Here is a 24,266-nt window from a genome sequence, read left to right on the forward strand (position 1 = left end):
GCCTGCAGGAGGAGGCACAACCAAAAGCATCTTTGAGTTGTGATGGAACGGGATTGAGTGGGTTATTAAACTATAAACCCAAGTAGAAGTGAGTCCCTGCAACAAACGGAGCAGCAAGGTCTTCCAACGCAATATATCACTTCTAAGACAAAAAAAAAAAAAATCTTTGCTCAGTTTAGTGGCTTGTGAGAGGGAAAATGCTCCTGAAACGGCACATTTTGGCTGGGTGACAGAAATTCAGTATATTGTATGGGCAATGGCAGGGGTGAGGAGTATCTACAATACTAAAGTGACTATGTCCACAATGACAAGAAGAGGAAAGAAAGACGGAGCGCAGAAGGGTGAAGGGAGCAGTTTGAGGAGGTGGATGGAAGAGGATGGGATGGGAGGAAGGGAAAAGCAGGGGATTGAGGGAGCAGGAGGCCAAGTGAGATAGAACCAAACTCCCCTCCCTTTTATGCACTGGAATGTCTGAGACATCCCCACCATGGTGTCAAGGATGTCTTACCCTCTCTCCCTCTCCTCCATGGAAGGTGAGCTCTGGAAGATTCTTTAATGTTGAAGGGTTGCAAATACATCCTCCCTTTAGGCAAAATGAGGTGCTCCTATCTGCTCTGAAGGGCATGAAGGGGCTGCTAAGCAGGCACCTGAGGACATGAGGCAGTCCTCAGTACGGAAAGCTGAGAGCAGCGCAGAAGCACTCAGAGACTGGAGCTGAGAACATGCTCAGCACGTCACAGGCTCCAAACCCTGGCACCAGGGTGAAGGGTGGAAAACATCCCCTGGGGCCATTTGCTTCCCACCTTAGCAAGGAGATTCCAAGGAGCTGGACAAATCCTTTGTCTGAGAGCCAAGCTGGAATGAGCTCTGGAACCTCAACACTTTTCTCTAACAGCAGCAAGTCCCAGGGAAAGGGGGAAGTGTTTGATGTTTTCCCAGGCCCCTGAGATTCAGCACCTCCGCAGCAAATGGCATTTCACATTTGAGAGGCCCCAGCTCTCATCAGGCCCCAGCACCTTTGAATCCACCTCTGCACTCTGCTGGCTTGGACCCTGCCTCTGCTTTGGGCAGGGGGATGGTCAGGCCTCCCTGTGCTGGAGAGGGCAGCCCTAGGGAACAGAGACCTACTGGAAGCCTCCTGCACCACAATTAAGGAAATCCAACAGCCACAACACTGAAGTAACAAAACAAACCTTTCCTGGGATTTTTATACCCTTTCAGGAAGCTCAGATTTCAGGTAAACATAACACGAACCCACGTCTGTAGGATGATGCTCCTACGCTCCCCACACCAGCGTCAAACCAACCTGCTCTGGAGATGTTGACACCAGTTAACATCTGGCTACTCACAGACTTTCTGGCTTTAATTACAATCTGCGCTGCTTAACCTGTAATCCTGATATTTTACCAGGAGACAGAGCCCACAAAGGGGATGGTTAATTCATGTCACCCATAACAGATGCTCCAGGGACCTCAGCAGAACAGATCTAGTAGCGATCCCACCAGACTTGCCATGCACGGTGGGGCACAGCTTGGAGACGTGCCCTCCAGCAGACAGGAAAGCTAGTTCTTACCTGGGGATCAAAATTAACTGTGATCAGTTTGGTTTCTGGATCTCGCCGGATAAGCGGTTGAGTAAGGTTGTACTGTGATTTTTCAGAGACTGTCTGGGACCAGTCTGCATAGAGCTTCTCCTGATACCTGCCGAAAAACAAACAAACAAATTAAAACATCCACCACGTAGCTGCCAAGCCCGCACACCAAGACATAGAACCAAATAAAAGCCAAGTCCACTTCTGCGGGCTGAAGAACATCAAGGAATATTTAAAACCCACCCACACCACCTCCATAAAGATCTTGGCTTCAAAGACAAACACCTGAAAACCAGTGACAGCATCAAGTCAGGAAAACAAAGATCCCCCAAGTACCATTCTTAGCAGAGGATTCAAATTTGGGGACAAACATTCAAAAGCTCAGAGCAATCAGTTCAGTTTTAGCATCAAACATTAAGACATTAAGTGAGGTGCAACGAATCCCACTCCCACTTGTGGAATACACACATTACAGCCACGGTAAGTACACTGTGAATGGGCACAAGTGGATTGAGACTTCTGGTCAGCTCAGGTTTTCTACCACAGCATCTCCTACATCCAAAAGAATCTCGTTCCAACATTTCTGCTGGGCTGCACAGCCCCTGTCCCTCCCATGCAAACTTCTCATTTCAAGATATCACAGAAAGACTGTGGTGTGTAGCAAAGGATTCCTCCTCCTCTCTCATCACAAAATTCCTTCTGGCTTAGAAAGAGACATTCTCAGGCCCTGGGCTTGCAAATGTGCTGAAAGGTGGTTTAGAGAAGGAGAAGGAAATGGCCTCAAGTTGCACCAGGGGAGGTTCAGACTGGATATTAGGAAACATTTCTTCCCCAAAGGGCTGTCGGGCATTGGAACAGGCTGCGAGGGCAGTGGTGGAGTCATCATCCCTGGAGGGGTGGACAGACGTGGAGACGAGGTTCTCAGGGACACGGGGCAGTGCCAGGGTTGTGTTAATGGATGGACATGAGGGTCTCTTCCAACCAAAACAATTCTATGATTCTATAAGGTTTGGCTTTTTTTCATATAGTTACAGTCATGCCTGAGCCACCACTTACCTGTCGAGCAGCTGGATCATTTCTTCATACTTCTCTATCACCCTTCTTCCTTCAGCAGAGTCCAAGCAGCTGGTGGCACAACAGACAAGCTCAGCGTTACATTTAGCCCTGTGAGGCTGCAGTCTCTATTTACCCCTTCCCAAAACCACCCACCACCTTGCAGGCAGAGCCTGGCTGGGGATCTTACATTCCAACCCCACCATATCGCCCAAAACCATTTCACTGCACAAAAGCTCTCCAAGCCCCAGTGCGCCCTTTTGCGGGTGTTTGCATGGCAACTGGCAAATGAGAACCACGTCCTGGGGGAAGAACAAGGGCCCAGAGCTGCTGGAGGAACACTGGTCTCCGTAACATACTCAATGCTCCGGTGTTTGCACAGAGCAGGGCAACCTCTGCTCACCAGCCACCACTTTCTGAGGTCAAAGAGGCACAGAAAGAAGCAGAGTGTGGCTCCCGGCAGATGAAGCTCTTGGCGGTGCCCAATTCATGCCCCTCAAACCGAAGAGCAAAGGTGTCCCAGAGTGCGGGAGGCAGAGCCCTGGCCACGCTGCCAGGGCTGTACAGCCCAGGGAACAGCAGGCCAGAGGAATTCTTATCATGCTGTCTTTTCCCCACTGTTTCATCTACAATATCCAAGTTTTCCTCAAGATGGTTGTTGATTTTGGAGGACATATTGACAAAACTTGAATTAACTTAACCAAAAGCTGGAAAAAAGGAGCGCCTGAGCAGTCACCGCTGGGCAAGTGCTGAGAAACCTGCTGGAAGTAAACAAGTCCTCTGAGCAAATCCAAGTAAATCCCAGCAAAACCACTTTTGTTTCTCCTTTTTAATCCTTTTTCCCTTTCAACAGCATCATGTCACCACCGTTGCAGAGCATGTTATTAACTACTCTAAACAGAGGACAGAAAATCAGTGTGAAATGCAGATCTGGGTCCTTCATGGTGGACAAAAATTTGCCATTTAGGTTCAAATCAGACATGATAACTTGGGCTCTGTGCTGGGAACAGCCAAAGAGTTTGTTTCATTGCACCAATGTCTTTGCTGCTGCAGAATAACTGTGCACTTAAAGACACTTAATGGCAAGATACAGTGAGAGAAGGTTACAAACATGGTACAGTGACGGTCAAGTTATTTTGGTCAAGTACATTAAAAAAGTGGATCCATTTACACAGAATCCTGACCAGCACACGTGAAGCCATTCCTGTGAGCTACCAGGTGCAGTCCCTAGAACATCCTCAGTTGTCATAAGTCCAACACTGCCTTGCTTACAGAGCTCTTAAATGTTGTCTCAGGTGGTGCCAGCTGTGAGTATGAGGCCATACTTCCCTGACACCATCCGTTATAACAAGCATTTGGGTGATAAATATACCAGCATTGGTTTCTTTCCTTGATCTTGGGAGATGGCTCCTTTGTTTAACGCTGAGAAAGTTTTCTTCTGCCCAACAAAATGCTCGTCTGCTCCCCAACATGCAAACCCAGCTCCATCGACCCATCTCAGCTGAGTCCAGCCCAGCACTTCTCTGCTATTCACAGTTTGGATGATGCCAGAACCAGGACTTGCAGCTGAGGAGGTCCTGGAGAACATGCTGAGTGGGATTGCAGCAGGAAAGGTTCTGATACCTCTTTCAATTGCAACCCGGGAACTATGTCTGAAAGCTGAATAGCCCACTGTGCCTCTTAATCGCTTCAAAACAAATCCAGTTAATGAGTTTCTTAAAAAAAATAATGATCACAAGGAAGCTGAAAAGCACCAGTGCAACCACTTCACACCTCTTCGACTAAGAATTATTTCAGCTATAACCATGGGATAATGTTCACCACAGAAAGAAAATCAGATTGATTACAGAGAAGATAGCAAGGTGGTCATAAAGCAACTTAGCTGGAACAGACACGCACAGATGTGGGATGTGCCTGAAGTGATCAAACGGCACCTGGATTCGCGCTCGCAGCTCCTGCGCCCAGCGCAGCGCTCCAGCCACCGGCGGCATGTTCTTGTGCACAGGGGGGATCCTGGGGAGGGCACATTGGAACAGCATTTGACTGAACACTGCACTTGTAACCCCAAAGATGCAACAACAGAACCTCATTTGCAGAAAACTGCTCTGATTTCCCAGCTTCCTTCCTTAAATCCAACATCTGCCACACTGATGTAGGTCTGTGACCAAGGCAAGTGCCTCTGGATCTTGAATAAGGAGCTGAGATCGAACGAGAAGCCCAGACTATGTCCAAACCTGAGCTGATGTGAGGTGTCCCTTGCCTGGGACACATTCCCCGCCCCTCACAAACACTGACATAGGGATTTCTGACCAGGAGTTACTTCTGTCCGCCTTATCTAACAGCCACAGAACAATAACCACAAATTCACAGCAAATGATTCTCTCCATGATTCTCTCCAGTCCAGGACTTGTCTCGTTCCAGTATGATCTTTCTGAGGCAAGTAAATAGGTTATTGTTCAAAATGACACACTTGAATCCTCATAATCTGATAGAAATCCACCCATTCCCCCCTGTGCCAACAGTCACGGGGAATAATAAACTTGGAAAAGGCTGATTAAACCCTTGGTTACAAAGTCCCACTCGCATACTTTGCATTTTAAGCATTGTAAGGGAAACAAAATAAATTCATTCTGAGGAGCACATGAGTGGGTTTGCAGGTCCCATGGGGTGTTGGAGGCAGCACACAAATGTGGAGAGAAACCTCCTGTCACAGCCTCGCTGGGAGAAAAGCTCAGCATGTGTCTCCATTCCCAGTCACATATCATGCATACACATTTGAAAAAGGGTATTTTTACTCCTAACCAATTATTTGCTTTAATACTAAGAACAGAGCTTTCCCAGGCATTTCCATTGCCACTAGGAGCTACAGAGGCTGAAAACATCTGCAATTTGTAAAGTTTTGGGTTCCTTAGAAAAATAAATCATTTCCCCCCCAAATTAATCTCAATCAAACTCCCTGTAAAACCCATGTTACTCAGCACGTTCTACCTACCGAGCTTCAGCTCTGCCTGGATGTGCCGGGAGTAGATCAGCCTGGCGTGGTCCAGGGCCCTGCTGAACATGCTGATGAGGACGGAGTATTTGCCAGCAGCATCTGCAGCGACTGCCGGTCGCTCCAAAAGGCTCCCGAACATGTCCAGCAGCTGTTGGGGTGAACACGCAGGAAAAGAAGAGGGGAAAAATTTACAACCCCGACTCCTGCAGAGAGATCAGCTGGGACCTTCCTCCCCAGCCCAGAGGCTTCAATACTGTCCGCACCGATGGGCACTTTGGAAAAAGGAAATTTGCTCCCTTTGTTACGGGGCCTCTCAGACTTTCTCTGGGGTTGGACCACATTCCAACTGTTGTTCTTCAAATGCTTCAAGATTTTCTATTTTTTTCAAAAAACTTACAAAGATAAACACTGTCACTTGCTAAAGGCTTTTCTACAAATGCTTATATTGATTTTTTTAAAAAAATACCATTTATTATTTCTGCAAGATAGATTAATTGATAAATAAACCAGCTTTGTTTCTAGAAAACCTGTTTCCAAAACTGAAACAGATCCATGTATTAATAATATTAACAAATTGATACTAACAATATCAATTCTCACCAGGAAATCCTAGAAAAAGCATGATTTCCCCCAACTTGCAGAGAGAGACACAAATATATCTCCTGGCATCCAAAAGCTTTGTGAGGGACCCACCAGCCTGAGCATCCCAAACCAAGAGCAGCCCAAAAGCTACAAGTCCCACTGTCCCACCAGCAAACACCAGCCCCATGTGCCTGTGGCTCCAGCACTGCCTGGTCTCCTCAGCGTGATTCTCACCGAGCCGGGTGCCCTGATTTCCCTTCTAGGGAAGAGCAAGGGAGCGATAAACAAACCTTGAAGGCGTGGTCCAAGTTGGAGGCGTCATCAAAAGCCTGGATGAAAATGGTGCCCAGCCGACGGTCCATGTCTTCTACTTTCTGCTGGAAACCAAAGGCATCCTGCTCAAAGTCCTGCACAAAGGCAAAACACAAGCTGTGAGGCTGCAAGATGGCACTAGGAAGGTACCTGTAACTCCTCGATCCAGAGATGCCCTCTCTTATTCACCGTGAACTAAGCCACTCCTCTGGCCAATCTTCAGCCATCGCAACGTGGCAAAGTCCTCACGAAGCTTGAGAACATTTCTGTGCTGTCCCATGGCTGAGATGTTGGCCCTTTCTCTGGGAGGGACCCTTTGGTCCTGAGGGCTTTCCACAGCCCACATGGCACTATCTTCAGCCTACAGGCAAGATGGACTATTTCCACACCCTCTCCCCCACCACTTGGCCTGAAGACCACACCATCATCCAGAAAACCCACGGATGCACCTGCTGAGTCCCAAATCCAACCTACTTTCAAGTCAAAACAAGCCTGTGGTTCCATGGTGAGCTGGTTGTGAGTGAGGCAGTTTCAAAACACTCGCACAGGTTGCCCAGAGAGGCTGTGGAGTCTCCACACTTGGACATAGGTCATCTTGGAGATATTTCACCTGACCAGTCACAGTCCTGCTCTGGCTGAGCCTGCTTTGAGCAGGGAAGGTGGACTGGGTGATCTCCAGAGGTCCTTTTCAAACTCAACAGTACTGGGTTTCTGTAATTTCCATCATCTTCTTGCACTGCTTTTCTTGCTTCAATTGTAATAAATCCTTTGAACTTCAAGAGTAACATCTATATTTGTTTTCCTACACGTAAAAGAGTCCAAATCAAAGACTGAACTTGACAGTCCGTGACAGTCCTTCTGTTCTAGCTTGGACAAAACCACTAAAAATGAGGTCATGTGTCTCTTTTCCAAAGGACAAAGTGCAAGGAAATAGCTTTTACTATTGCTACTGCTGAGCTCCAGCAGATCCAGATGCCATGTTTTAGCTAAAAAAAACGGCTCCAGCAGTGGCAGAGGGTGCAAAACTAGAGCACTGAAAGAACAAACATGACTCAGAGTCACACAAATGGCCATGGGGTCACCAAACCCAAGCCACCTCCTGCAGAGCCACTGTCACCTCTCCTCTGTGCCTGCCCTGCTGAAGGAGGGGTGCTATGGAGCAAGCAGCTTTCCAGCAAGAAACACTGGGGACGTGCCACCCCCTGCAGAGATGTACTGGGAGCTGCAGGAAGCAAAGCACGAGCCACCCATCCCCACACCAGGCAGGTCCCAGAGGGCTGGGAATATTCCTTTAATTAAAGCACTACTGATAATAAAATAGAGCATCCTTGAATTCTGAGAGCCCCAGATGCCATGTGTTCATCTAGGCAGGAGCGAACACATCCCAGAGATGATCTGAGTTGGCCCTCATCAGGCAAACTACCTTGTTTTTCCAAAACTAAGACAGAGTCTTATATTAATTTTTGCTGCAAAAGATGCTTACTTTTTTACATGTATAGCTGCCTGGACCCTATTTAAATTGACTTTTTTATGAACTGTAACTAGGGCTAATTTTTTGAATAGGGTTCATATTTCAAGCATCCTGAAAAATCATGCTATAGCTTGTTTTTGGGGTAGGTCTTATTTTTGGGGAAACATGGTAAATACCAAGAGCAGGAAAGCAAAGAGATGTGGGTGTTGGTATAGCTCTTATACCTCAGCAAGCACCATGTACAGCAAAAGCTTGTGCATAACTCATGGAAATCCCAGTTTCCCAGCTGCACTGATCTAAGGTGCTGATCTAGCAAGATATGTTAGATATAGACGTGCAAGAAGTCCCAAATCTCTGCAGGAAAGGCCAGCGGCTCCCTGTTCCCTCCAGTACCAGATCAGATCATAACGAAAGGAGGAAAGAGCTGGGAAGAAGATAGCAGGAAACTGCTGCTTTGGAAACATGCACATGTTCCTGATGTTCCCGCAAACTGGTCCCACCTACCGTGTTGGTCAGGTCAAGACAGTCATAGGTTCGCTCTGAAAACACCTTGTATGCCTCCTGGAATTCCTCATACATGTCCAGGACCTGCTGGCCCAGGGTCTTCCCTTTAATCCCACTGAATTCAAATTTCTCCAGCTTCATCAAGTCCAAGGAAGTTGCCAGGAGATCCTTCAAAGTCAACGGAGGGAGACACAGGTCATGATGTTGACAAAAGAAGATGACAACAGTTGTCACGACAGAGTTGCACTTGCTGAGGGACCTTCCCAAGCACAGCGCTGGTGCTCAGGCTGGGTGGCAGGGATGGGAAGGGGGGAGCCTGATCTGCCTGTCCTGAGCATCAGTGGCTGCTCATAACACGTCCCTGCCCAGTGAGACCTGCTGCAGCCACTAGAAATACCATGACAACTGTAAAATCGCTTTTAAGTGTATTTAAAGGACAGATCCAAAGCAGGATATGAGACTCTTATATGTCATCCAGCATAGCTAAGAATCCCAATTTTATAGGTATTAACCAAGGACAGATTTCTAATATTTACAGGTACCCAAACTGTCCAAAGCTCCTGCGCAGTCAAACCTCCACGTGTCCAAGTGGGTGTTGCAGCACCTGCCCCGCTGGCCCTCTCTGCTGAGGTGGCACACGGGTCCTTCCCTTCCCTTCCCTTCCCATCCTCTGCAGCCTGGCAGTGTCACCTCTTGGGAAAATGTCCCGCTCCCCCAGTGGTGGTGGCAGCACTGGGCAGCTCTGCTGCCATCCCACCTCATCTGTCTCCCTAGGTAGGGCCAAGTAAGGGCTGGTTGAACATCCATTGTCTCAGAGGACCAGGAGAAATGTGCACAGGAATGTACTGGTGGCCACTCTCTGCTTGCACTTGTCCTGGGGCCACCCGAGCAGGGCAGCAGGTTTTACCACAGACACGTAATATGAAACAGTGCAACGAACCGAAGGAAAGGGATCCTTCCCTCTTCACGTGCTCATGGGCTACCCATGCACCAGTGTAACTGCAGCTTTTATGAAAATTCGAAAACAAATGCACATATGCATTCATATTCACTTCGACACACCAGCACATCCGCTTGAACAAATACCTAGTAAGGCAAAAAAATAATGTGGAAATACCAGTTGTCCCTTGCTTTGTCTTGCAAGGTTGCTTGAAATGAAGTGATGAGGGGAAATTGAGACGGAGAGAGATGCAGCAGTTTTCCTCATTAACAGGCTGGTGTGCACTATGCTTTTAATTATTGTTTTACAGCTCACTCCGCAGGCTCTCCCTCTGACTCCAGATACTGCAGCTTCTACTGTCCCTGGAGTGTGGGACAGCCACGGAAGGAGGAAACAGACACTGGTCAAAACGCACAGTGCCCCAGCTCAAAACCTCCCCACTGGCTTTTGTCTGCAGCCCATATCCACAGTGTGCCCATGGCATCCATGGAATCCCAGCAGTCAGTGCCCCAGAGCCTTTACAGGGTCCCAGTAAACCTGTCACCAACACTGTCCTCATGATAACCTGCAGTTATTCCTGTGTCTATTTATATTCCTCTCTACACTGACCAGCATAATTTGGTTTATTTCACATCAAACCCTACTGGAAACCATCATTATGAATACTTTTAAAATAGGCACCAGTCATGACAGTTTTCAACATAGTTAATTAAGGAACACATAAAAGTATATGGCACATTTAAAGCAGTAAAACTGCAAACACCAGCAACCTGTACACTGGCCATCCAACCCTACACACTGAGAACGCAGCAACAATCAACAAAGAAATTCATTTGGGATGTGTGTGGAGAGCAGATGAATGTGTGTGGTTAGCCACGTGAGAGATAACAGGTACATGCAATGTCTGTACAAGAGGTACATACAGTATCTGTATAAGAGGTATATACAGTGTCTGTATAACAGGTACATATGGTGTCTGTATGTCTGTGGTCTCCAGACACAGCCATGTGGTAAGGAGAGCATAGGGAGCTCCCACATTCACACTCAGACCTGCTCTCTGCAGAACATCTCCTGTGGCTCAAGGAGCCCTTGGCCACACTGGGAGCTCAGGGATGACACCCCAATGTCCCTGCCTCAGGTGACAGATCTGGCAAACAGGGACACCCCTGAGCCACAGCACCCCAGTTTGATGGACTATGAGGATGCGAAGGGACAACCTGGTGAGGAACGTGTCCCTGCTCCTCCCCAGGCCCACGTGGCACAGCCAAGGGGATCCTGCCATCTGGCCTCTCCAAGACAGGCAGGACCCAGCTCTAGGGTGTCATAGAATCATAGAACCATTTCAGTTGCAAGAGACCCTTAAGATCATTGAGTCCAACCATAACCTAAATCTGTCTCTGATGGCACCAGGAGACCTGGGAGATTACATTGCTTTATTTACAGCTGTGCAAACCACACCTCCAGTAATCCTCCTTTTCTTGCCCCAACAGGAGCAAGGAGTCCAACGGGACTCCTGAGAGCAAAAAACACACCTATCAACCTGACCAGCTTACATATGCACTGAGCAGGACATAGTAAAACACAGTCTTAGACTCGCTGTAACAGGAGACCTAACAGCAAAAGAGTGGCCCCATTCCCTGGTATCAGGTGAAGCTATAGAAAGGAAAGATGCCAGCAAGTGATCTCCTGGCTACAGAGTTCTCCTGACGGTTTGCAATGTTTTTCAAGACCAGAGTCTCACCTCCACCATCTCCAGTCTCTTCAGGAAGGTGTCCAGCCTCGCAAACACCATCGTGGAGCTGAAGTCCCACTCCCTCACTTCTTGGCCTGGTTCATAATACATGTGCAGTTTTTCCCTTCTCTCCTCAAATGCCTCTTTGAACATGTTCAGGATACCGAGCACCATTCGCACCTTGCCCAGGCTCTCCTCCATGTCCCCTTTCAGAAGGTCTTCTGGAGACAGGTACACCAGGGCCTGGAAGAGCAAAATCACACCTGAGAGGTCACTTCTGCCATCATGGAAAACAAGGACTTCTTGTGTTGAACACATTTGAACCTGTTTATTAAGTTAAATGTTGCCTAAAGAATCACTTTTCCAGGGAAGGACAATAGGAAGAAGGGGAGAGGGGACACAGGGGACTGCAAACACAGGCATCACAGCCACAGACCTGCTCAATGAGAAGGTTGCAGATCTCCTGGAGCAGCACCACTATCCGCACGGGCATGTTGTAGTGCTTGGAGGTGACCCAGATCAAACACACCACGTGGAGCAGGGGGAGCAGGAAAGGCTTCACCTCGCTGAACTCAACCCTCTCTACGTCTTCCAAGCGGCGCTTGAGGGGTGTCAGGTGCAGGTGAACGTCCTGAGCTTCAGTCAAAGCTGTGTTGAGAGACGTGAGAAGCGGTAAGAACCACCCAGCTGCGGTGTGCTGGGTTCCCAGCTAGGTGCTGGCCTCACCACATGGAAAAGTGCCTGGGAAAAGAAACTGTCCTGACAAGCACTGAGCACCCTCAGCCACCTGTGTGCTGCAGGTCACTCACTCGTGAACATCACTCACCTGCGGCAGTAACCAGAACAGAAATAAGCTGATGTGATGGCAGGGGACAGGGAGCTGGGACAGGGCTTCGTGGAGAGCCTGAGTCCACAACTGCTAAAAAGTCACACGGAATTTGCCCAACAGCACCAAAAATACAGTGCTGCCATGGCTGTGAGCCATGGCCTTGCTGTACAGCACGACAGGCTGTACAGCCTTGGCCTGAGCCCTTTTTAGCTCAGTTTTGGCTCAAGCAACTCCTTGTCCAGTGGGCAGATGACGACGGCCCCACTAGTCCTGACTGTAATAGAAAACCTGTCAACAGTAAAGCAACTGATGTCTGACTCGTCGAAAGCTTTAGCTTAGCTCTGTACAGCTGTGTGGTTTTACCCTGAAGAATTACCCCAGAGCGCAAGCATTAATAAAACCAGATCGTTGTGCAATTAAACCTGTGGACCAACAAGAAGTGACAGAAGTGCTTGAATGCATGCAAAAATAACCCCTAAGGCCCAAGACCAAGGAAGAAGAGACTCCCACTATCAGCATCACCCTCCCAGCAAATCCACCAACAGCAGCCACACCAGTACAATGCCAGGGAAAGGGACAGAGACTTAAAAGCAGGTGCACACAAATCTGAACTGCGCTGTAATGGAAATTAACAATTATAGTCCAAATTATCCAATTAGGGTTAGTATCGCTGTAGCCGGATTAAAACCAAATATTTGTTGTATTTTGATTAAACCCTTAAAGTATTAATTAGTTTAACAATGAACCCTTGGCTCCTTATATAAGGGGTGTTTCTCCAGCCCATTTAAACTGCACAATGCAGAGTGTGACACAGATCCTTAAGAGATTCAATGTTTGCACGTGAAGTGGTGAAGAACAGTGTTTTCTGCCAGCACGTGCACAGCTAACACAGTCTAGATGGTTTCATTGTGCCAGAGAGCAGCTGGGTTGGACATGGATGTCCAGCTGTGTTGCTCTGCAGGGACAGACCAGCAGGACTACACTGTTTTTCACTACAGACAGGGATTTGCAATATTTCCTTGGGCTGCGCTCAACTCCCCTAAGCAAAGCAAAGCAAGGAAATTCGGGCTGCAGTGGCCAAAGCCTGAGAAGCAGCGCTCTAACAAAGCAGTCTTAGGTACAAGATCTGTCCTCTTAGTCTGAACTCCCATTCCTGCATAATAACACCAGAGGAGCTGGTGGAAGTTGAGGTGAGTCCTGTTAGAGTAATGCAAACACTTTATTACAGCAGAATAAATTCCCAAACCCATTCACCCTGAACTTGGGCAAGAGTCTGGCTCAACAGACCAGCGATGGAGCTTGTCCCAGCCTGGAAACAAAAGCCTAGACTCAAGCACAAGCAGCCCAGTCTCAATTCACAAACTAGAAAGATTTGGCTTGAAATCAGTCACACCAGGCCATGAAGAAAGGCCAGAAGCCAGCACTGTGGTAAAGTTGCCCCAGCATCTCACCTGCCTCAACATCCATTAGCATGGTTTTGAAGGCTGGGATGTAGCTGCTCTCAACTCTCTCCAGCAGCTCCATCATGTTCCTGACCTTCCTCGTTGTCAGCTGGTTGTAAATGCATTCCAGGTCATCACACCTACAGCAACCGAGACACAGAATCACAGAATCAGTTGGTTGGAAGAGACCCTCAAGATCATCGAGTCCAACCATAACCTAACCCCTGGCACTGCCCCATGTCCCTGAGAATGTCATCTCTGTGACTGTTCAACCCCTCCAGGAATGGTGACTCCACCACTGCCCTGGGCAGCCTGTTCCAATGCTTCACAACCCCTTCTGGGAAGAAATGTTTCCTAATATCCAACCTCAGCCACCCCTGGCGCAACTTGAGGCCGTTTCCTCTCATCCTGGCGCTTGTTCCTGGGGAGCAGAGCCCGACCCCCCCTGGCTCCAAGCTCCTTTCAGGCAGTTCAGAGATCAGAAGGTCTCCCCTCAGCTCCTGTTCTCCAGCTGAACCCCCCAGGTCCCTCAGCCGCTCCCATCACACTTGTGCTCCAGCCCCTCACCAGCTCTATTCCCTTCTCTCAACTCACTCCACTACCTCAAGGTCTTTCTTGGCCTGAGGGGCCCAAAACTGATTTGAGGTTTGGCTTCCCCAGCGCTGAGTACAGTGGGACAGTCATTGCCCTGGGCCTGCTGGCCACACTGTTCTTGATGCACACCAGGATGCTGGTGGCCATGTTACCCACCTACACTGGGCCATCAGCTGTCCCCCAACATCATCTGTTTCCCCTGGGCCTGATTCAGGGCTTCCTCCAGCTACACATGGACTGTGGAAATGGGAGAAAGCTGCATGAGGCACAGACAAACCCTACAGGACAGAAAGTGCTGAGTTCAGCATGACAGCAGCTCTGCTACTGACAGAACATCGCTGAAAAAAAGCCATCGTGTTTCTGCAGGCATTAGCAACAGCTCTCCAGCCAGCAGGGCTTTGCCCCGAGTCAGCCTGAACCAGTACAGCACAAAGGTTTTCAAAGGGCAGGAGGAAATACCACTCCCAGGCTCCTGAGCATCTAAAGCCCCTCTGGCCCTGACAGATGAACAGCAGCCAGCTGAGATGCACCATTTCCAGACAGCCCCCAGCAGGTGTCCATCAGCAATTACTCCTGTGGATGGCTCCTAGTGAACAGTGACGAAAGAGTGCCCAGAGCGGGTGTGGAGTCTCCTTCTCTGAGACATTCGAACCCGCGTGGACCCACCTGTGTGATCTGCTCTGTGACCCTGCGTGAGCAGGGCTTGGACTGGGGGATCTGCAGAGGGCCCTTCAGCCCAACCAGCCTGGGATCCTGTAAAGGGCATTTCTGAAAAAAGTCCCTTGAGGTGTAGCCCCTGTGGTGGGGCTAAGTTAAAACACAGCCAGCTGCCCAGTGACCTCCCAGGCACTTTGCAGATCATGATGATTTTCTGTGCGGGAGCAACTTTCCTTAGTTGAAGCCTACATGAACCCCAAGTGGCCTGTTCTTCTCAACTCATGGAATTAGCAGCCCCACCACCAGCACTCTCCCTCTACACAAAACCAGCACCACAGGGCACCATGCACTGGCCAGGCTGCTCTGGGTACCTGTTCTTCCAGAACTCCAGCTCCACCTTCGGGTTCGGATTGCTGCCTTGCAGGAGAGGCTCTGAAGACTCTTTCTTCAGTGCCTCCTGGATCTGGTGGCTCCAGTCTATGATGGCCGACTCCATGGCATACACCAGAGATTTATCTATCCGTTCCATGCTGTAGTAAACAGAGTACGTGATTAACTTTGTTGATGTGCATTGCTCAGTTGGATCTCCTTCCAATGGCCGTGTGGGCAGCTGGATTTTACAGGGTTTCACATTTCAAAACCACAAAACAATCAAACCCCATAAGATTTTGTCACTGGTTTAATATAGGAATTACACTCTGGAGAAAATGGCTGAATGTCTGCAGCAGTGTGGGCAACAACACTGTTCATAAAGTGAATGGTGGAAATGAAGAGCCAGTCGCCACCTCTCTGCACAGCCAGTCATTGTCACATCAGATCCATTCAGGTTCAGGATCTGACCTGGAGACTCACACATCCAGCAAGATTCTCTCTCCCCATACCATTCTCCCTCAAAATATTCTACATCCCTGCAGTCATTAACTCACTTAATTCAGCAAGAAACACCACCAAGTGGGCTGGGAAGCTGAGGACAGGTCACCCCACTGCCTTGGAAGCAGTAACTTCTCACAAAATCCCACCCGCACCACGTCCTGTCTGAGGAGTGATTCATTCCACTGCACCCACACATCTCCTGGGGTTCCACAGGGGCACGCACGCAGCCCAGACACGATGACAACTTGATGTACAAACGCATCTGCTTCTCTGGACCTTCCAGAACCTGTTATTTTGGGGTGGTACTCACGATTTCTCATTTTCCAGATCAATGTCCTCAATTCCCTCTGAGCCAGCTGGGAGAGGCAGCAAGGTCTTGCCGTCTACTTGGCCAACAACTGTGAAAATGGTACTTTTGAGGTTGTGGACATGACGCACGATGTCTTGTGACACCACTTGTGGCCAGCCCTGATGGTTCTTCTTGTTCGTTAGGATGGGCACGATCACCTACAGTGGGAGTCACGGAAGACCAATGGAGAAAAAAGTGCAGCAGGAGACGGACGGGCCACCAGGCTCTGAGGTCTGTGCTTGGCCAAGCCTGGAGACCCATATTCATTGCTGTCTCAAGCAGTTCCCATGTGAAATAGAGGCAGCTGATGATGAATGGGCATCTCTACAGGCCCACTTTATACAGCAGAACACCCTTTTCCCCAAATCCAAGCAGCCAAGGAGGGTGGAAGCCAGTAGGCAAAGTGAGCAGCCCCATCCCCAGGCTCTCCCAGCCTTTCAAGCCCGCAACTGGAGATGGCCCCATGGGCTGCTGTCCCTTGCCCTCACAACTGTCCCCGGTGCTTGGTCCCCATGTCCCTGCCCATGGGCACAGCCGTCAGGCTGCCCTTTGAGCCTGCCAGGGCTGGGCTGAGCTCAGTGTGCTGCAAGGGAAGGTCTGCTGGTACCCCCTGGGATACACTGGTGGTGAGGGTCCCCCAGGTCCCAGCTGCAGCCCACCAAACAGGAGCTTTGCCTTTATCAGCACTTTTACTGACCCGGCAGCATGGGGTTGTGGGGCTGGTCGGGGTTTGCCCAGATTTGAGCTGCTTTTGGCTTGTTTGAGCTGTGACAGCAACACCGTGTCTGTCACCTATCCTGGCTGGCTCTGCACTGGGACCAGCCTGTGGCAACAGCCTAACAAAGCCAGGTTGTCCCTAGTGACAAACAACAGCCCTTTGTGTTACTGGACTCAGGGTGGGGGTAGGGGAGGGGGGGGAGGTGACTAAAGGCATAAAAATAGCTGCAAATGGACATAAAATTGAAACGGAATAAAGCAGCTCAGCACCTCCATGGTGCTGTCCCAGGATGCTGAAGACTCTTTGGAACTGTGGCTGGCTCTGTAGACCCGAAGAAGACCCGACCAGCCACCTTCGTGCCCAGGGAGCTGTGGGAAGGGGGAGCACAACCCCAGGGAACACACGGGCAGGTGCTGACGAGTTCACCTTCAGCAGTTTTAGCTGCATTATTAGCAAGATGTGTCTCTATTACTTAAAGCATGTGGACTGCTAATGCCAGTGATGTTGTAACCAGGCAAATGATAGCCGTTCATTTTCTTTCTGACTGTTACAATGATAACTGGACTCAGGATGAAGCCCCAGCCCACAGAGCAGGTGTGTTCCCTTCGGCACCGCAGGAGTGAAGCAACAAGTGGACAAGGTCACCAGCTGTGACCCCTCACTGAATAAAGACAAAGTGTGGGCAGAGGAACACACGACCCCAACCCCAGGAAATTCAAGACCTTTTTCACCTTCACGCAGACCCACCCCATCTGCCTGACCCAGCACCACCGCTGCTTTTGCCTTCAAGTGAAGCTTGAGAGGAAAATAGGATGAAAACCAGGCACAATCTGCTCCCTGCAGAAATACTGCATGTCTGCACAGGGGAGAGCAAAGCCTGCAAACACGCAGCTGGGACGCACAATCCCGGCTCCCAAAGGCATTCAGAAAACAGGATTTAACAGGATCTGCCAAAGTGTTCCTACCCCACCATCTACCCATAGCAGACGGTGCTTGCAATGCTATTGGCCAGCCGTGATGCAAAACCACTGTTTGTGCAGACTTCGCAAGACCACGGGGCTCATCAAAACAAAAGCTCCCCGTATAAATAATGTGTTTTCTCACAAAACCAGGATAACCAGTCTGGCAGCCTGCTCTTGGGAATCCAATCTATCAGTCACCATCTTAATATACCAAACATCATGATCAGAGCTTCTCAAATCCAGCAGCTCCTCTGCTTTCCCATTACAGCCTCATTCCTGAGACTTCTCCAGGTGAGGAGCCATCAGGAATAAACCGAAACAACATTGTCTAGTTCAGGCTAATAACACAGCAAAGCAAAAGCACTCGAACCTCTTGACGATCTCTTTAAGAAAACATCAGCCCACCTGAGATAACCCGACACTGAGCTACAGGAGGCTCCTGAACATCACAAAACACTTTTTCACTATGAGAGTAATCGAGCACTGGCCCAGGTTGCTCAAAGAGGTTGTGAAGTCTCCATCCTTAGAGATAATGAAGAGCTACCTGGACATGGCCCTGGGCAACTGGCTCTGGATGGCCCTGCTTGAGCAGGGGTTTGGAGTAGGTGACCTGCAGATGTCCCCTCCAGCACCTGTGGGTACATCAGTCCCACAAGGACCCCACTGATAGACAGAGCTGATGTGGATCAGCATTCAGGTGGTTTATATGAGTTCTAAAGCCGTCCACGGTACTGCAAAGGGCAGAGTTAAGGGTACAAGTGCATCAGCAGAGAAGGGAGGGAGGCCAAGGAGCCTGTCTGTAGGAGGGGACACCTTCCCCGCTGCCATGTGCGAGGGGCACCCGGTACTCATGGGTGCCAGGGCTCCCTCTGCACCTCCGGGGCTGCCCAGGCCTCACAGGATCCCAGCCTGGTTAGGTTGAAGGGATCTCTGCAGATCCCCCAGTCCAAGCCCTGCTCACGCAGGGTCACAGAGCAGATCACACAGGTGGGTCCAGGCGGGTTTCAATGTCTCAGAGAAGGAGACTCCACACCCGCCCTGGGCAGCCTGGGCCAGGCTCTGCCATCTCCCAGCAAACAAATTTCTCCTCATGTTGAGCCTGCCCCCGTGGCCCCTCATCCTCACCTCCTCCACGAGGGCGGCAAAGTGCCGCAGGGCATCGGCGGGCAGGTCCCCGCAGAGCAGCTCCCCGGGGCCGGCGCCGGGGGCCCGCAGGAAGAACAGCCCCTTGCGGCGGGCGGCGGGGGGCGGCGGGGGCGGCCCCAGCTCCAGCTCCCCGGCCGGGCCCCGCCAGAGCAGCAGCGCCGGCCCCGCCGGCCCCGCCAGGAAGCTCCGCAGCAGCGGCCCCGCCGCCTCCCCGCCTGCCCAGCGCTCCCAGCGCTCCGCCGGCACCCCCAGCCCCCGCGCCGCGCACCGGCACAGCCGCTCGGCGCCGGGCACCGGCTCCACCGCCTGCTCCATCCGGCCGGCACCGGCGGGTGTTGGCGGGGAAGAGCCGCGTTGCCCGGGGGAAGGGACACTGCGAGGAGCCGGGGGCGGGCCGGGGCGGGACCCAGCTCGCCTGGGAGACGCAGCTGCCCCGGGCAACCACGGCTATCAACACAAGCTGGGGATGGAGGGCCTGAGAGCAGCCCTGCGAAGGACTTGGGGGTGCTGGGGGATGCTCCCTCTGGGGGGGGTCTGGATACCACTGGATCCACCTGGGCACCCCCAAAGTGGCTTTTTAGCACTTATTTTTCTCCTGAAAAAGCAAACACAGTGGGGCTTTCTCCCACCTGGTTTGGCCTTTAGGAAGGGAAGAGCAGAAGAAGGGGCCTTGGGGACTAGAACCACTACGCAAACATTTGATTAGGGAGACAGGAGCTAGAGATTTGTCTGTCACTGTGGAAGAGGTGACAGCGGTGTGATCTTTGCCTCCAGACTAATCCCAAAAATATGCCCAAGCTAGAAATGGGTCAAATGGGGAAAGGGAATGGGCCTGGACCACAATGGCAAACTGATTGTTCAGAACTCCCAGGAAAAGGGGGGTACCGATATTTGTTGGTATTAACTGATGTTTTTTCAGGTTGGCCAGAAGCGTTCCCTACCAGGACAGCAAAAGCTTAGGAGGTGACTACAACACTGATACACAAAATAATACCAAGGCTTGGAGGCCCAGCTGTTAGATCCTCTGATTGAGGGCCACATTTTACTGACGAGTATGTGAAGTCTTTTGCAGAAAACTTTGAAACCATAACAGGAAGGTCCATTTCAAGACCCCCTGACTGCTACCAATATCAGAGAACAGAATGCCTGGATTCGCCATTCTAGAGTGAAGAAAGCCTGCGAAACACCACGGAGGGTAACCCGGGCGCAACCTGGAAAACTCTGTTTTTCACAGTCACCTTTTGGTCCTTCTGGGGGACCAGCCTGGGTGGTGCTTCCCGCATTGGGAAGAAGAAACCCAAAAGAACAAACAAGTAGAATTTTTGGTAGATATGGGGGCAACACTAATGAAAACCTGGACAGAAGAAACTTCAACCCCATGACGGGAGGGGCCTTTTTCTTGTTTTGTTAACTACAGAACCAGCCGCTGCCCCCACCCTGAAGCACACAGGCTGTTGTCCCACACTGCCAGCACCACCCCCCTTCTTTTAGCAGGATCATTTTATCTGAGCATGGCAGTGGCCCTAAAGGCACTTGCTTTGATAGAGCTGTCCAATAAGGTGTTGAACAAGTCCTCGCAGACACGCAATGATGTAGCACGCTATAGAAATCAGTGCTTCTGTTACTTCGATTAAAGAAGTAATTTCTCTCAATATTCCAAACCAAGATTCTAACAATCCCATGAGTGGACTATCTACACCTGAATTCTCAGCCAATTCTTCTGCTGAAGCTGTGGTTAGACATATATCACCTTTTTCTGCCAACATCCTATCTGGGACCATGTTATTTTCCCATGCCATTCTACTAGTAGCATCTAATTGCTTGGTGATTCATTTAACTGCTTGTCTAGTATAACTTATAAATAAATGTTATTTATCCCGTCTACATTCTTGTTTGTAGTTACCTACCAAAACAAAAAGGACTCAGAACCCGCAGCTAACTTGACTTCTTGCTTTGTGTTCCTTGGGGACTCCTCTGGGGACCCCAATCTAATTGAAATAAACCCTGTCATCAGAGGAAAGCCCTCAACTCCTTTTTCTGTTGCCCTGATGGATCACAGTGTTCAAATGCCAGGGTAAAAGGAATTTCCAATTGTACGACGTCACAGGTACCTTCCCAGTGGGGGATAAAATGGAATGAAGTGTCATCTTCCCACAGTACCACCAAAGATCCACTCAAGAAGCATTTGAGGACATATGAGGACCAACTTCCCGTGTCTCTGCACACCTACTCATGTTCCTAGGAACTTGGTATCATTCCTGCCGCGTCGTGAGAGACAGGCAGTATGATTTCCAATTATTCCTGAAAATGCCAGGGGGATTTTGATATTTTTCCCTGCAAAGCTGGAAACAGTAGGGAGAGAGTATGACACGACTTATTTCTCCATGCCGTAGAGTCTTGGCATAAGGCTAAGACGCACTCCATCCCCTGTCAATCTTCGCTCCACCCCAGAGGGAAGGGTACCACTTGGGCCACAGGCCTTCCTGCTGCACAGGCATAGCAATTGCTCGTTTAGGCTTTGCACCATATATTTGATCCATTCTACCCAGGCATTTGTACCTCCATATATGTTGAACCTTCCCAGGGCATCTTTTCTACTAATGTCTATTTGTGATCCATAAACCCCACTTACTGAATCATCTGCTCTCTGCCTTGCAATTAGCAAAGGGCTGCACTGCAGAGACTCACATCCTGGGAGAGACTGTCCTTTAGATAGGGTCATTTTTCTTTTCAACTCTATAACCGTTCATTGCTCACTGTCCATCCCCTAAACTCTGTGCTCCAAATAACACTGTACCAGGAGGGGCAATGAGAGCACAGGCGGCGGCCTTCCCCGGCCCCAACCACCGCCTGCCCGCCCCAGTCCGCCGCAGCGAGCCCGGCCGCCCATCCCCGCCCAGAGTTCCTCCCCACCCCCCGCCCCGGCCTTTCGCCAGCGAGTTCGCCTCCCCCCCGGGAAGCCGGGGCGTCCCTGCCGGCTCCGTGCCCGGGGTGGACGGGGGTGGACGGCGGGGGGGGGTGGACGGAGGGCGGGGGGGGGTGGACGGGGCGGGGGGGGGGGCACGCGGGCGTCCCGCGGTTTCTCAGCCCCGCTGTCGGAGGCCTAACCCCCTCACCTGCCCGTGCTGCCGCCTCCCGCGCTTCTTCCTCGGTGGCTCGCTCGCTCGGTCCCTCGGCCCGCTGCCCGCCCCGGCCGCGGGCTGAAGAAGAAACCGACCCCGCCAGCGGCTTTGCCTCCCCCCGGGGAGGCACAGAGACACCGCGTCCCCGTCCCCGTCTCCCCGTCCCGGCCCGCCTGCCTCCCTGCCTACCCGCGCGCGGGGTTCCTCGGCCGATCGGCAAGACGCTCCCGCGCTGGCCTCCCCGCGACCGCCCGCCCGACGGGCTTGACTCCGAGCGACTGACCGTTGGGCACCTGGCGGGGGGCAGGGGGCCGGTTGCCGGGCGGCGGGGAGAGCGCGCATGCGCGGCGCGCGCAGTTGCCGACCCCCTCCGGCCCTTCCCGCGGGTGGGCCGGAGGGGGCGGGGGGCAAGGCGAGGGCGGGAGAGACCGCGCTTTGGGGTGCGGGCGGGGCGGGGGGTGTTTGTGCTCGCCGTGCAGTCTGAGCCGGAAGACGAAGTGAAATTATACGGCGGCGGCGGCGGCAGGTGCGGGTGGGGGGCACGACGACACCACCACGACCCCGCCGCCCCTGCCGAAATAAACCCCCACCAAAAAAAAAAAAAACACCGCCACGAAACCCGCATCCCCACGCCACGCGCGAGCCCCGAAACTCCAGACACGGACTCGCCGAGCGTGTGCACGGATCGCGAGGGTCGAAAATCTCGACTCGTAGAGTCGCGTACGCTGTCCCGCAGCCACCCGCGAGAGGCTCGCTCGGTCGCGTCCAGATCCTGTCCCTGCGTAGGACCAACCGCCCCGCCGTTCGGTTCAGTCCTTGCCCGCCGGTCCCACTTACTTAGACTAAGCCTAAAATGCAAAGATCTCTCCATAAGGATGGGTTTTATACTCTACTTCCACAATCTGCTGGCAGTACAAAAGAATAAGCGGCAGATCTACTTAGGCTGAGTCACGGTGCTTTGCTCCTAAGACCATGCATACCATGGGAATATTTCAGCTGCATGTCCCACCCCAACCCCAGAGAGCAAGAGCTCCAGGAACAGGTGGAGAAACAGGGAAGAACACTGCAGTGCTTCTGAGAAATAAAGCAAGGACAGAAAGGCAGACGGGCATGCTGTGGAACCTTCTCCTTACCCGACTGTGCTGCTGCCACTCATGAAATGACACTGTAGAGCAAGTACTTTTAGCACCTTTTTTGTGTTTCACGTTCCAGGAACCCTTCCCCTGGAGGTCCAGCTGCTGAGGTGGAGACTCAGGACCTGGACCCCATGGCTTCGGGGCAGAGGCTCTGATGGAGAGGAGAGGAGATCAGGGGTTGCACTGGGAAATGTGTCTGCACTGCAGGGGATGTGAGAGAGGTTCCTAAATCCTGTCCCCAGCATTTCTGGTAGCAGTTAACTCTTCCTGCCCATGGCTGTGCTGCCTGCAGCTGTGTCTCTGTCCCTGGGTCTGCTCCCTGTCCGTGTCACAGACCCCGTCCCATCCGCTGTGTGCTCAGCTCTGCCCTGCTCACACCTCCTGGCACTGCCCAGGGGCAGCTCTGTGTGTGCAGGGGCTCAGGAGCAGCTCAGACAAGTCCTAACGAGAACTGGGGTCTCAGTGTCTTCTCCAAAGAGAGAAATAAATCCCCATCTCCCACTGCACACCCAGACAACCAAGAGTGGAAAACTGAAAGCACAGACTCCTTCCCTTGCAGCTGTTGCTGTCTTGATGTCCTTGTTCAGAAGGACTCTCTGCCATGTCCGTGGGGTTGATCTGGAGCTCTGAGCAGCCTTGACCCACACAGCACCCTCCAACCCCACAAGGTCCCTGCCTGCCCTGCCTGGTGTCGCTCCTTCCCCCCACAGCTGCTGCCATGGGATCTCCCGGGCAGGCTGAGCGCTGACCCTGGCAGGCGGCGGAGTCCCTGCCCTGGCACAGCCCTGGGGTGCAGGGACCCTGCTCTGCAGGACAGCCCTGGGCACCCCTGGGTGCTCACCCGGCTTCACAGCTGTTCAACACTGCCTGACAAGAGCCCCCTCCTTACAGATCCCACCAGCTGTGCCTGTACCAGTTTTAGGAGATGCCTCCAGGAGCTACAGCTGCATTGCCCTGCACCCAGAGACTTACCATGGCAAGGGCTGCAAAGGTTTCTCCTCCAGTGAGCTCTCAGTCATCCTCCCAGTCCTGACCACCTTTAATCTCTCTCTGCCTTGCTCATCTCCCTGAGATCCCCAGGCAGAGCCCTCAGCCCTGCTGCGTGTGCAGAGGAGCTGCTCCTGGGCAGAGCTGTCTCTCTGCAGCGCTGCCGCTTGCCAGGAGCTCCCTCTGTCCCAGGAGCCCAGCCCAGATCAGCAGCACAGGAGCAGCCCAAGGCGCTTTAATGACCCCTCTGGTGGGTTTGGTGTAGAGTCCA

The 24,266-nt window shown here is 51.5% G+C and overlaps 1 protein-coding gene across 4 annotated transcripts; it reads right to left on the reverse strand.

The window, feature by feature from the left end:
- Window positions 1–1,609: 1,609 nt before the first annotated feature.
- On the reverse strand, window positions 1,610–22,273 carry LOC136111502 (dynein axonemal heavy chain 9-like). 4 transcript variants are annotated; one of them, XM_071798651.1, is made up of 12 exons: window positions 21,867–22,273; window positions 15,886–16,082; window positions 15,074–15,232; window positions 13,461–13,591; window positions 11,617–11,828; window positions 11,190–11,423; window positions 8,509–8,676; window positions 6,512–6,628; window positions 5,637–5,787; window positions 4,544–4,657; window positions 2,648–2,716; window positions 1,610–1,700 (listed from the first exon to the last, which is right to left on the reverse strand). In XM_071798651.1, the coding sequence occupies exons 1-11, from the start codon at window positions 22,212–22,214 to the stop codon at window positions 2,685–2,687; spliced, it is 1,863 nt and encodes a 620-aa protein (XP_071654752.1). In that variant the 5' UTR covers window positions 22,215–22,273; the 3' UTR covers window positions 1,610–1,700; window positions 2,648–2,684. The 4 variants fall into 4 exon arrangements, with proteins under 4 accessions (XP_071654752.1, XP_071654753.1, XP_071654751.1 ...); XM_071798652.1 differs by lacking the exon at window positions 4,544–4,657; XM_071798650.1 differs by lacking the exons at window positions 1,610–1,700; window positions 2,648–2,716 and having other exon boundaries at window positions 3,355–4,657.
- Window positions 22,274–24,266: the final 1,993 nt, after the last annotated feature.

The sequence above is a fragment of the Patagioenas fasciata genome, chromosome 24 (genome assembly GCF_037038585.1).
Source record: "Patagioenas fasciata isolate bPatFas1 chromosome 24, bPatFas1.hap1, whole genome shotgun sequence".
NCBI lineage: Eukaryota > Metazoa > Chordata > Aves > Columbiformes > Columbidae > Patagioenas > Patagioenas fasciata.